This window comes from Nipponia nippon, unplaced genomic scaffold (genome assembly GCF_047370975.1).
Source record: "Nipponia nippon isolate SJK-2023a ecotype South Korea unplaced genomic scaffold, ASM4737097v1 scaffold_3, whole genome shotgun sequence".
Lineage (NCBI taxonomy): Eukaryota > Metazoa > Chordata > Aves > Pelecaniformes > Threskiornithidae > Nipponia > Nipponia nippon.
Window position 1 is genome coordinate 126,604,773 of NW_028262347.1, and position 13,345 is coordinate 126,618,117.

General features: G+C 54.1%; 1 protein-coding gene across 12 annotated transcripts in view; it reads left to right on the forward strand.

The window, feature by feature from the left end:
* The first annotated feature begins 1,218 nt into the window (after nucleotides 1-1,218).
* Nucleotides 1,219-13,345, forward strand: part of PWWP2B (PWWP domain containing 2B) — an 80,886-nt gene continuing 68,759 nt past the window's right edge. For all 12 annotated transcript variants that reach the window (XR_015706288.1, XR_015706292.1, XR_015706291.1 and 9 more), the window contains exons 1-2: nucleotides 1,219-1,476; nucleotides 9,402-11,055. Coding sequence is in view for 5 of the 12 variants with exons in the window: in XM_087764530.1 (XP_087620656.1) it covers nucleotides 1,331-1,476; nucleotides 9,402-11,037 (1,782 nt within the window). In the remaining 7 variants the exon portion in view is untranslated. The remainder of the gene's footprint in view (nucleotides 1,477-9,401; nucleotides 11,056-13,345) is intronic.

Sequence of the window (13,345 nt, forward strand, 5' to 3'; positions counted from 1 at the left end):
GAGCCATCTCCGAGGTGAGAGCGTGGAGGGGGCTTACAGCAGTCGTTGCCTCCACATCATTTGCATCCAAAATGGACCGTGGCTGAGTCGGACCTGAGGGTTTTGGCGCCTGTCCATACCATGGTATGTCTCGGAAAGTAAAAAGGAGGTTTCAGGTGTACCTGGCGTTAGAAGGCGCTTGGCAGAGGAGGCCCTGCTGGTGCTCTGGTACCACTGGATTAGTGCTCGTATAAATTGATAGAATCATAGAATCGTTAAGGTTGGAAAAGACCCTTAAGATCATCGAGTCCAACCGTTAGCCCAGCACTGCCAAGCCCACCACTAAACCATGTCCCCAAGCACCACATCTCCCTGGCTTTTAAATACCCCCAGGGATGGGGACTCAGCCCCTGCCCTGGGCAGCCTGGGCCAGGGCCTGACAGCCCTTTGGGGGAAGAAGTTTTTCCCAATACCCAACCCAAACCTGCCCTGGCGCAGCTTGAGGCCGTTCCCTCTCGTCCCATCGCTTGTTCCTGGGGAGAAGAGACCGACCCCCCCGGCTCCAGCCTCCTTTCAGGCAGTTGCAGAGAGCGATGAGGGCTCCCCTCAGCCTCCTCTTCTCCAGGCTGAGCCCCCCCAGCTCCCCCAGCCGCTCCTCCCCAGCCTTGGGCTCCAGCCCCTGCCCCAGCCTCGCTGCCCTGCTCTGGCCACGCTCCAGCCCCTCCATGGCCGCCTTGGGGTGAGGGGCCCAGCGCTGAGCACAGCATTCGAGGGGCGGCCTCACCAGTGCCCAGCACAGGGGCACCATCACCAGCCAAGGAAGCCAGCCAAGGGGTGAACCACGGGAGCTGGGGAAGACAGGCTGCTCCTCTGGGAATTCCGGCCGCGGAGGAGGCAGACTTCAATCGGTGACGGCGGCCGAGTGCTGGGACCCTGCGGCATCTCTAAGGCCCGGGACCGAACCGTCGGCGCCAGCGGGGCGGTGATTGCCAGGGAAGCAGTTCCGACCCGCCGCGACGGCCGCAGCTCCCTTCCCTACACACGTCGCCACCGCCTGCGCGTCTTTGCCAGCGATTGCGTGTCCACCGCTGTCCCCAGACACGAAGACGCGGTGGCACCCAGCCGGATGCGCGGGCCCCAGGGGGCGGGGCGGGGCGGGCGGGGCGGACGCCCCTCCCACCACGCCACGCCCCGGCGCACGTGCGCGCCGCGCCCCGCCCGCAGCCGCCCTGACGTCACGCACCTACGGCAGCGGCGGCCGCGGGGCGCCCGCACCGTGAGGTCATCGCGCGGCGCGGCCCGGCCCCAGGCGGGGGGGGCGGCAGCGGCGGCGGCGGCGGTCGGCGGCAGCATGGCCGAGGCGGAGGAGGCGCCGTCGCCGCGGGTGGGAGCGTGGCTGCCGGTGCTGGTGGAGCAGATGGTGAACGACACGCTGGTGGTGACGCTGAGCTGCGGGGAGCGCCGCTTCACCGGCGTCCTGCTCGACTGCACCAAGAAGTACGGGCGGCGGCGGGGGGCCGGGACCGGGACCGGGACCGCGGGGCGGGGGGGGGGGGCGGCTCGCTCTTTGTTCGCCCGGAGCGGCCCGGCCCGCCGGGAACAAAGCGGCCCGGGGAGCCCCGCGTGGGAGGCCGGGCCGCCCGGTGCCCCGGGGGCGGCGGACCCTTCGTGGGGAGGCTCCGCCGAGTCCCCTGCCCCGCGCTGCCCCCCGGCCCCGCTCCGGCGGCGCAGCCCCGCGTCCCGGCCGGGCACCGGGGCCGGCCCGCCCCCCCCCCCCCCCGCCGCTGCGGGAGCCCGCGACCTTGCGGCGCCGCGGCCCCGGCCTGGCCGCGGGAGGAGGCCGCAGCCGGGCTGCTCGTGCCGCTTTCTTCCCCTTCCCCCTCCGCCGCCAGCGGCCCCGGCCCCCCCCCGGGCCCCCCCGGCGTTGCCGTCCCTCGCGGCCGCCCCCGCCGGCCCGGCCGCTGCTCCTTCGCCGGGCCGCGGCGGTGGCTCCCGGGGCGCCTGCCCTCGGGCCTCCGCCACGGCGGGGCTGCCTGGCTGTGCCGGCCCGGCTCTGGGGCGGGCGAGATCCCCTCCGCCACGGCGAGCGGCCGTTCCCTAGCGAGGGGCGGCCGGGGCCTGTTCTGCCGGAGGGGGGGGCAGGCGCTTTATTTCAAAGCGACGCTAACTTTTGAAGCATCGGTAAGGCGGCGATGGGAGGTGCAGCCGTCCCGAGGACTGCCGCCCCGAAGCTGGCTGGCTTTTCTCGGTGCCGTGCTCAAGCGAAGAAGAGGGGTTTGGTTTCCCTCTGCTCAATAAGTGAATTGTCAGGTTGGGACTGGGGGGAGTGCAGCCAGCTTCACCTCTGTAATTCTTCGTAGAAGATGTATGAAGCAAGACTTCTGAAGTTAATTTTCATAGTTTATTTAGTTTCACACGGCTATCCCAGAAAACTGGAGCCAGATTTTCAAAACTATTCAGGCATCTAACTGTATTAAGTGTCTGTAAACCCTGCTTGTTGTCTAGTTCCAGCCAAAACAGTGAGCGGTAGGCATCTCTTCGGCCAGTTCAAAAAGCCAGCTGTTTCTATCTTTTCACGTTCCAGTTGTCTTCCTCATTAGTGACAATGTGCACTTTTTTGCCAGTTTTTTTTTTTCACCCTAACCTTTCTCCATGATTTTTTTCTTCTTTGTCCCCCCTCTGCCCCTGTGGATCCAAGAAACGGCCAGACGGGTGTTTCCTCCCAGGCTTTAAGGTGCTCCTGGGGCCCATCGCTGCCCAGCCCTGTCGCTGGTGTTGCTCATCTCTGCTGGGCCGGGAGGGTGCTGGGGCAGTGGAGTTGTCTCCGAGGGCTGGTGCCCGTTCCGCTGCTGTCCCATCGACCGGGAGACCCGCGGCTTGGCCGGGGGCTGCCTGGGCCTGCAGTGGGGATGCTCAGGCAGCACCCTCCTTTCTGACTCGAAGCGGAACGGGGAGGGCAGAGAGGAGGCATTTTGTTGATATGTTTTAACTCATGAGTAGGGTAGCTGCCCTCGTCTCCTCGCTCCCACCTACCCCAGAAATGATCATCTCTAATGATCGGACTTGTCTGTGGCGAAAGGTGAGCCTGCGGATGGGCCCACCCACCCCCAAGGTCGCACAGGGATGGGATCTCTGCTCCCTCTCGTCGCCTTAAAAGAGGCTAAAATCTTTGAGTAGGCCGGTTTCATAGCCCATTGGCACGGTAGTGCTGGCTCAGGGAGAGAAATGGGAGGAAAAGCAGTCTGGCTTCTGGGTGCCGCCTGGCACTGCATTTTCAGCATCTCTTTAGGGCCGCGATGGAGCGGGAGCACATCCCGCCTGTCTCTCCAGGATCTCTCCCTGGCTAGAGATCTCAGCTTCCACGAGTCTCTTGCCGTGCTGGGAGGAGAGCCTCTCCCCGTGGGGCCGGTGGGCCAGGAGGTCTCCCCACTTTGAATGTTGCGCAGAACTTGAACACGGAGCCACTGCTGGGGCTGCCTCCCATCTGTGGTGGTCCCGAGCTCTGGCTGGCCTGTGAGGACTATAGTAAGCCTGTGACATGGTGGCCAACACGTGGCTGGAGAGCCATGGCCTCTGATTGTGCCTGGTCAATGGGAAGGAAGGGTCGTAGGTGAGGCGAGTGCCTGGCTCCTGGTGGACCTCAGTGACTTTGGGTAAGTGTTAGGAATGGGCTGAAAGCACCTTCTCCACTGCAGTGACCCTGGGTTTGGCACGTGGAGGGAAGAAGAGGTCTTGCCCATCACGATAACAGCAGAATAGAGGAGTCGGTCTGCTAGTGGTTGGAAGGTAAAGGTCAAGATGCGTCCCAAAGGCAGTAGGAATTTGTCAGCTTGGTGCTGAACTTTGAAGGCCCCAAAACTAGTCCAAAGCGGAGATGTGGCAAAAATGTTTTCCCTCCTCCTCCCCATGGCCGTGCTGACGGAGAGAGGTGTCTCGCTGTGCTGCGCCCTGTGCGGGGGTTACCGTATGCTCTGTGCCCGTGACCCCGGCAGCAGTCGATGCCGTGCGGGCAGTGCCGCCCCGCCGGAGAGGGGGGGCCATGCAGGATGGGGGGCCGGGACTGGCAGGGGACGAGCAACCAGAGTGGGTTGATTTACCTGTACAAAAAGAGGGGAGAACCCCAAAAGAAAGAGCGGGAAAGCCTGTATGGTGGCTCCTTGGCTTTCTTTTATGTTTTAAACTGTTCTTAGCATTACATAGAGGGTGAATCTCTTTATTTCTCCTAAAATGTAGCGGGTGACGTGGGGAGCTGGGCAGGAGGCAGGCCTGTGACCCTGGGCAGCCAGGAGATCCCTCTCCGTCCAGGTCCCACCATCGGACTCCCGTTATTTTAGCTGCAAAGAAGCAGGCGCAGGTTTGAACCCGAAACCACCTGCCTGGGTTTGCGGGGGCCCGGCCTGCAGGCAGCTTGCGTGGGAAGCGGGAGTGGCTGCGGGCAGAAGCATGCCTGCCTGCCTGCCTGCAGCCTGCCTTCTCCCCTGCGCACCGGTGTGCCTGCCTGCAGCCTGCCTGCCTGCAGCCTGCCTTCTCCCCTGTGCCTTTGGGAACAGTGGGATGTAGTTAAAAATACATGCCTGGCTTTTCCAATGACTGTGGAATTATTTGAAGAAAAAATGGCTATTGGCTTCTTACAGGCATCCCTTTTTGACCACAGCCTAGGTAGTGCATGCAGCAAGTACTTCTTATCGAGTGACTGGCGGTTACTTTGTTCTAATAAATTCACTCTTCTAGACAGCAAGCTACATAGCATCCATGCTCGTGAGATTTAAATGCATTTTGACTGCAGTTAAAGTGTTTTTGATAACAAGACTTGGCAATTTTCTTGCAACTGAACTTATAATTAGTTGTTTTTTAATTATGCATGAGTATAAATTGGAGGATGATGTCTTCTGTTCCAAGCAGAGGTTGGGCTGAGGTAACTTAGTCCGTTTGGGTACGTCTGGCCCAAAAGGGGGATTATAAACAGGGTGAAATCACATTCTGCAGTGTTTCCTGAAGCTTGTAGTGCCTGCACGTGCACTCATGCCCCTAACCCACCTTCACCTTAGTTGAATGGGTTTAGATATGCAGAATCAATAGTGACAGTAAGTAGGTAGAAATACATTAACTACACTTAGATTTGTGAGGGGAAAAAGAAAACAAAAAAACCCCACAAGTCTGGGTGATGTAGGGAAAGCCAGTGAAATTGGTATTTCTCCTTGTGGTAAAAGTGAGCTTCTCCTGGAAAGTGAAGTGTGTCAGATGAAACGTTTCTTGTTCTGCAGTGGGTGGAAAGACGCTGGAGCTAAATCCTCTTACAAGGAGCTGTGCCTGCATGGAAGGCGGCTTCAGGCTGGGTGAGGGGGGAGCGTGGGGGCTGCGGGCATGGCCCCGGCGAGCACTCTCCAAGGGTAGGACTTAATCGCTTTTAGTTGATCTTGCCCCGGCTGAAGGAGCCTGAAGATGCTCGGTCTTCCAGTGCATCCCTATCAGGAGTGCGTAGTGTGGAGGGACAGAGAAACCGAAAGCAGCCTTGGGTGATGGTGGTTGTTCAGTCCTGCTGAACGGGTGCTGCTGCCGCCTGGCAATGCAGTGACGAGATACCTGTGCGTGGCCGCTCTGGAGCTGTTTTCTTTCCCCTGTGCCTGAGGAATAGGGATGGGGTGCACATTGCCACGTGGCGGGCAGGTGGGCGGGCAGGTGAGCAAGGCAGCAGAACTCTTCTTGCCTCTGCCCAGAACTGGCGTGGCAGGCAGACTGGAAAAGGGATGATTCCTCAGCTAAACTGGTTTCTTAGCCTTCGGAGACACCTCCAGTATGAATGAAAAGAACTAGAGGCCCCTCGGGAGCAAGTGCATCCATCACACATGCGCCCTGGCTCTGGCAGCGTGCTGGGGTACCCGTGTGGTTACCTCACGGCAGGCTGGGCCACCAGATTCCTGGAGTCCTGGCTGGAGCCAGAGGCGCTGCTGGAGGAGCTGCAGGGGCTGTAGTTTACCATGGCTGCCCTTGCTGGCTGCCCATGAGAGCGCCTGGTGCAGGGGAGCACAGCTGCCATGGGAGGTGCTGGGTGCCCTGCCGAAGCTCCCCGAGGCAGGGATGCTTGTGAGCGGGGAGAGGAGGGAGCCTGTGAGCTCCTGCTGCGCCGCCTCTGCACCACGGGAGCTCCGGTACAGGAAGGCATGTCAGGCAGGCGGCTGGGGTCCCAAGCCCAGAACAGGGCGGGAAGGACTTGGCCACTTAGCACAGCAACCTGCATGTTTTACAGTTCCCGGCACCCTGTGCCGTGGCCATGCCGAGCACGGCTCTCCACGGTGCTGTTGGATGCCATGGCGGGGTGCAGGATGCAGTGGTGGGCTGCCTGCCCCAGCACCAGCGTAGGAGCAGTCCTGCCGCACCACCATGCAGCAGCAGGATTTGCAGAGCTCATCTGTCGCTGCCCCTGCCTGGCCGCGGCCCTCCCTGCCAGAGCCGCTACCTGGGCATGCGGAAGCCGCTGCTGTCAAAAATGAATCTTAAGCTGCTTTGTTGTTCAGCCTGGCAGTTCGTGTAATCCCTCGGACAAGGCAGGTGGTGTATTTTCTCTCAGACTGCTGGTACTACTGCATCTTTGGGCTCAGAAGCTGTTGAAGCAATGGCCCTGGCCCAGGGCAGTGACTGATTCTGGGTGAGGAGTCCCTGCCGTGGGGGACTATTCCTGGTCGTTTGGTCTTTTTTCCTTGTATTTTTATAGCAAGCCTAAAATAGCAGGACCCTGGCCTAAAAGGCTTCTGGTTAAAATGGTTTAACAGCCACTGCACTTCTCCGAAGCACTTGCCACGAGCTGCCCGCACAGTGCAGGCGTGTGCCCTGGTGTCCCCGCCGGCCTGTGCCCCCTCGCCAGGCGGAGCGGGAGGGCTGCCCAGGGCCCGCGGCTGCGGCCGGTCCCGCTGCGGTCCGCGTTAGCCGTAGTCCAGGGCCGTGCGATGGCAGCAGGGCACAGGTACCTGAGCACAAGCGCGCTCGTTTCTTGCCTCGCTGCGCTCCCCAGGGAGGGCATTGACCCACGTGCTGCTGCGAGGCTGGGGTCTGCGGGGGCGCGTTCCTGCGGCAAGGTGGGCCGTTTCAAACCTAGCAGGGTTACAACGTGCTAATACGTTAACTTTACAAGCATAAATCATCCCGTGAAGTTAACCTTCAAGTGCTTTGCTTCTGCTATTCGTGCCGCACTGGATCCCGGGGAAGGACTTGTGGATTTGAGGGACCTGCCTGTACGTTTGCCTGCTCCGAGCCAGACTGTGGAAAGCAGACGGGATGAGGGCTTGCCTGCAGGAGCAGAGGGAGCCGGGCTTGCCTCCATGCGAGGAACAGAAAACTTGTACAGTTTTCTGGTGTGACCAAATTAGACAATCTCATTGCATGAAAAAACCAAAATTTATAGCCAGAGCTTCGGAAATGATATTACTTTCAGTTGTTTTATGAACAATGCTGACATCTTTGTTTGGCTGCACAAACTGTATTTGCTTTCTTGGTTGTCATTTGGAAGACACCTACATTCTCAGTCATCTCTGTTTAAAAAAAACCTCTTGGAACAAAAGCATTTTGTTCCAAATTATGTGGTTTCAATAGTGTAATCCTCTTGACTCACGAGCATTTGAACTTGGAGTTTCCCAGTTAAACTAAACTGTCATCTAAACAGCCAGTTCTTGCCCTCTTTGAATAATGGGAAAAGACTTTTCAGAGTCCAGATAATTCCGTCGTTCTTTTTGTTTCAGAGAAGGGCAGTGACTTGGTACCAGAATCAGACTAATTCCTGCTTGTTTAGTTTATGCAAGCTTCATTTTTGAACTTGGTGGGAGTCTTCATGGAAAGCAGGTGAGAGAGAGAGAGTCTGCAGTTACCTGAGAAAAGGAGAACGAAGCCAGTGGATTAGAGCCGTACTAAATGGGATCCGTGTTCCCCGTTCTCCTGTGACCTGCTTACAAAGCCCTGCTCTTTTTGTCTCTAATCTCAGACGGTACGTGGCCTTCGGTGACGCTGCTTTCTGCTGGTGCTCCTGGGGAGGAGACGCCTCCTCGCCTCTGCCTGGTGAGGGGAAGTGGTGTTGTTAGGGTCCTTCCCACAGCAACGCGACGCGGCCGTGGGCAGAGCTGGGGAGGGCACTGGGAGCCCGGGTGCCTGCGTGGAGGGAGGAGGCTCCTCTCCATCGGCGAACCGCGGCCATGACTTTGTGCTCCTCTTGATAAGGGGATGTGTGACTGAGCGGAAGCCTTCAGCTCCTCTTTGGTGCCCATCTGCGTACCAGTTGCCAAAGTCCTCCTCTCTGTGACGCCACCAAGAAACTCCTCCCTTGCTAGTGGTTGGAAGAAAAACGGCGGCTAGCGAGGAGGGCGATGGGGAATGTAGCATCCTAAACTAAAACTGGTGTTTGGTCCGTAACTGTTCTCTGTCTCTTTGTGGCTTCTTCGTGGCTCGCCCATACAGCATTTTGTTATTATTAAAAACGCTGAAACACTTCACCGATGGTGTACTCTCTACAGAAGTATCTCTGGAAAGCCGACAGCGAGCACTGCCCATTCTGAGTCGGTGTTTCAGGGCAAATATTTGTCCAAGTGCTGTGTTAGCATAATATGTCTAATGTCAGGCCAAGGGCATAAATTCTGGTGCAGAAACTCGGAGACTTGAATCACAGTTGTGTGTTTCAGAGGATTTGCTTTTTCCAATATCTGTGCAAGATATTGTATCCAGACTTTGGTAGCCTGTAATGAGACTTGGCATTCAACAATAGTACATCATCATTCTTAATCTTGCTATTCTGAAGTAGCAGTGTATTCCTTATTTTAACAAAGAAAGTCATATATGGAAAGACTGGGGGCAGAGGAGCAGAGCTGTGTACCGGTGGACCTGTGGCTTGAAAGTGCAAGTTGTCCATCCCAGTTAGGTTGTTCAGATTTTGAATGAGAAGCTGAAAAATCAGCCATGCAAGTACAGTGTGAAGAAAGGAAGTTTAGTAGCTCCCAGGCGGCTTGCATAATCTGTATGACAGCCCTCCGCGTGGCTTTACCAGCCTGCTGATAACATAAACTGCTTTGCATGATAAAACTTAAAACTTCTTAGAGCAAAAACTTTGTGCAAAGAGTTCATGGAAATAGAGATTTTGATCTCCATGCCTTTTCTTGCAGATTAGGACACCTTTCCTAAATTTTGAAATGCTGTTGTGTTTTTTTTCAGTGGCAGAATTGGCTGCCTTGTCTTAAAAGTCAAGGGAAAATGTTGCGTTCTTGATATGTGGAAGTTGTGGGGTTTTGGTTTTTGCTTTTGGGTTTTTTTGTTTGTTTGGGGGGTTTTGTTTGTTTTTTTAAGAAAGTAGCATGTTTGTTATACACAGTCCTCCCAGAGAAGCACCTTTCAAACATCCTGACTCTTTCTCTCTTTCCCTCCCTGTCCTTCTTGCCCTGTTTTAGATCCGGACTGTTTTGTCTCCCATCCTCCTTTCCCAAGCACGAGGGCCCTCCTGCTGACGCTTGCGCTAACGGAGTTGCTGATGGTGGAGATGCCGTGCAGGGTGAGGCGGAGCCGCAGCCCGCTGGTGAAAAGCCTCCCAAAGGAAGCAGCGACGAGCAAGTACCCCCGCTCCTGCCGCCCCCGCCGCCTGGCAGCCTTCCTCCCTACCCCCCCTACTTCGAGGGAGCTCCCTTTCCTCGTCCGTTATGGCTACGGCACACGTACAACCAGTGGGTTCCCCAGCCACCGCCACGGACTATAAAGAGGACGAGGAGGCGTTTGTCGCGGAACAGAGACCCGGGAAGGCTTATCATGAGCACTATCAGGCTGCGGCCAAGGCAGGTGCTCTGTGAGAAGTGTAAAAACACTCTGAACCCCGAGGATGCGAACACAGGCAGGCAGAATGCTAAAACCAGGAGGAAGCTGAGCATGCAGGACAAAGAGCAGAAAAAGCACAGTGACTCCGACTACACGGAGAAAAGGAACAAAAGAGAAAAGAGAGAGGACGACAAATTTTCTGGGGAACTAGTACATCGAACGCCAGTTATAAAAATATCCTACAGTACTCCACAAGGGAAAGGCGAAGTTGTAAAAATCCCTTCCCGGGTTCATGGCTCAGTCAAACCGTTCTGTCCAGACCGAATACTGCAGAATGGAGGGGAGGACCAAGAGGAGACCAGAGACTCTGAACGATGTCGAGAAACCAAATGTTTAATGGACAAGTCAGCAGGCAGCCAGCTTGCTTCCATTCCAAAACTGAAGCTCACGCGGCCGGTGCATTCCAGTGCAGATGTCCCACCCCCAAAGATACGGCTGAAGCCCCATCGCATAAATGATGGTCAGAGTGTTTCAATTTATAAGGCAGAACTTATTGACGAAATAAACGTCCTTCAGAACAGCAGGGAGTCCAATCCTGGCGCGTTTTACAATGATGAATCCACAGACAGAAGTTTAGCTGAGATATCTTCAGGGAGTTCAGGTGAAGATGAGGACTTTAAAAGATTTCCCCAAGGTAAAGATGGACATGATAACTTGGCTTTCCTTATGAATTATCGTAAAAGAAAAGCAGATTCTTCTAGCTTATCAGTGTGTAGTAATGACAGTCTAGATGAATCCAAGTCGTCTAGTTCAGAAGTAACATCACCAGAAATGTGTGACTTTTTGCCTGGTGATGATGCATCCGTCTCTTCATCTTCAAAAGATGAGCGTAAAATTGTGCCGCCACTAACAGTTAGACTGCATACCCAAAGTGTGTCTAAATGTGTCACAGAAGATGGAAGAACTGTTTCAGTGGGGGATATTGTTTGGGGTAAAATTCATGGTTTTCCATGGTGGCCAGCACGTGTTCTTGACATAAACCTTAGCCAGAAGGAAAACGGGGAACCTTCGTGGCGAGAAGCTAAAGTATCATGGTTTGGTTCTCCAACGACTTCATTCTTATCTGTTTCAAAACTCTCTCCTTTCTCTGAATTTTTCAAACTGAGATTTAATCGCAAGAAGAAAGGGATGTATCGGAAAGCTATCACAGAAGCTGCAAAGGCAGTAGAGCATCTGACTCCAGAAATAAGAGATCTCTTAACACAGTTTGAGACATAACTTTGCCTCCAGCATCAGGTGAGTGCTTGCCGGACTAACGCTTCCCATGAAAAACCTCCTTGGGTTTTTTAACCTACGTTCCACTGTTTGTTTGCATTTGTTTTTCCTTAAAAACTGAGGTGAGCAATTGCTAAACTTCAATGCCTGGTTGTTAGTTGGTGGTGGCAATTTCAGAGGTGATAAGAGCCTTTAGTCCCAAACCTCTGGGAGACGATGGGAGTTGGAGTGCCTGCTCTCAGGGGAGTACGAAGCAGTTGACATCGGGAGGAAGCAAGCATCGCTTGCTCAAAGAGCTAATAAAATTGTAGTCATGCATTAGTGCCATTTACAGTTAGGATGTGGCAAGTATTGGGGATACTTCATTTGCCCCAAAACTAATCCTGTGTGGCTGGAGGACTAATAGCTCCTAGACTTTAAGTTTCTTTGAAATATCTCTTGGTTCAAAGAACTAAAACTCTTCTTGGGATTGAGATTATATTTGTCATATCTAGGTACTGATGCCCAGCAGTTACCCATAACAGTTTTAAGGGCCCTTGGAGGCCCCCTGCTCCCCTGCAGTTTCTCTGACCTCTCTGGTATTGATTTCTTACGAAGGCACTTTTCTTCATGGCTCTTCAGAATGATTGTACCAAAAACTGTCTTTAACTGGGGAACAGTATTTCAACATTTCTCACAGCAGTTGGGCTTGTGTCTGAAATGTTGGTGTATTGCTGGGGAATGGCCTGTATCATCAAATTAAATTCTTTTGGGCTTCACCTGCAACCTCTTTGTTTGAGGATATGAGGTGGGAACATAAACGTGGGAGCTGATTCTCTGTAATGCCTCCAGGTTTTACTTTTACTGGTTGCAAGCGTGGAGGGGGATGGGACTCCCTTTCTCATCAAACAGTCAAAACTTTGCCCAGGATGAAAATTTGGTACCTAAAAATATAGGATGTGGTGTGACTGGGGATAGCAATGCCATCTGTAATTTCAGTTGACTGCCTACTACACTGCCCTTGGTGATATCCATGGGAAAACTCCAGCAACTTGAATAAGATCTGGAATTGTTTCATGGCCTTCCAGTCATCACTACCTAGACAAGACCACATCTGTGATACTGTTAAACAAGGGGAAGGATTAACTTTTTGTCTGAAAACCATAAGTAATCATTAGGAAGAGTCTTGTCGTGAAAGGTCTTGCTTTATACGCTGTGGTTCATTATGTTGGCCCCTAAATTTTTCTGCTCTTTTTTGTGCTAGAAGGACTGTGTGTACTCAAGCCGCTGCCACTCCTGCTGTAGACTCTCTGTTCTTTAAGTTATTTTAATGCAGTGGGACTACGATGGTCAGTGCTCCTGTAAATCCTGGGGAGGGAAAAGGATTTTTTTTTTTTTTTTTTTTGTACCCTCTGTCATGGGACTTCACCACTTGCTTGAGTGTGATGAAGGACTTGATTTGCTTGAGTTATTATTGCATCCCAGCAAGCCTGGCTGGAGTAAATAATCAGAGCATGGCATATTCATCCTGTGTGCTCAAGGTGTCTGGACAACTGGACACTCGAGCAAGCAAACACGTATAACTGCAGCAGCATTTAAGCTTCATTCTTGATCTTGCTCCTTCAAATGCTGTTTAACTCTGGCTAAAGACTTTATTATATCAAGAGCGTTTGGATTGGACCCAAATTCCTATTAGCTAGATCTGGAGTATAAATAAACCTGATGCCCAGAATACGCTGTCCTCGCCAATGAAAGAATCATGGTCAAAATCCATCGCTCCTGTACGAACAGTGCTCTATTTAAAGGAGCAGCAAAGCTTCATCCTTCTGAACCGTCTTCGCTGTGTTTGTACGTGCAGTTTGGGACGGCGTTAGCAGAACGGGTGTCGTCACCATTACTGACAGCTCTTTGCTGTTGTGAGCTCCGGGTGGGCTGGTAGGCCACATCTGGTGGCTTCTGGGGAGGAGAAGGGGCAAGGTGAAGAAGCACCTAATGCTTCAGATCAGTCAGATGGGCCGTGCCAGTCGGTCCCTGCGGAGTAGGAAAGCGTGTGGCCAAGAGGAGCTCAAAGTCCAGACCTGGAAGTCAAAATAGGAGTATGTTTGCCCAATCATGTGTTAGCCTAAGGAAAACGTTGCCCGTTCTTACCAGTAGGACCACTGCAGGTGTGGTGCCAACAGTAAGACCCAGCCATGAGATGGGGGGTGAGACTGTAGGGCGAGGAAAAAAGGAAAAGAAGCACTTGCTCTGGAGGAGACTTGGGTTATTGCAGACACGGTGGGTATCTGAGCTACAGGTACAGAGCAGAAAGGGTGGAGCAGGTCTGTAAACT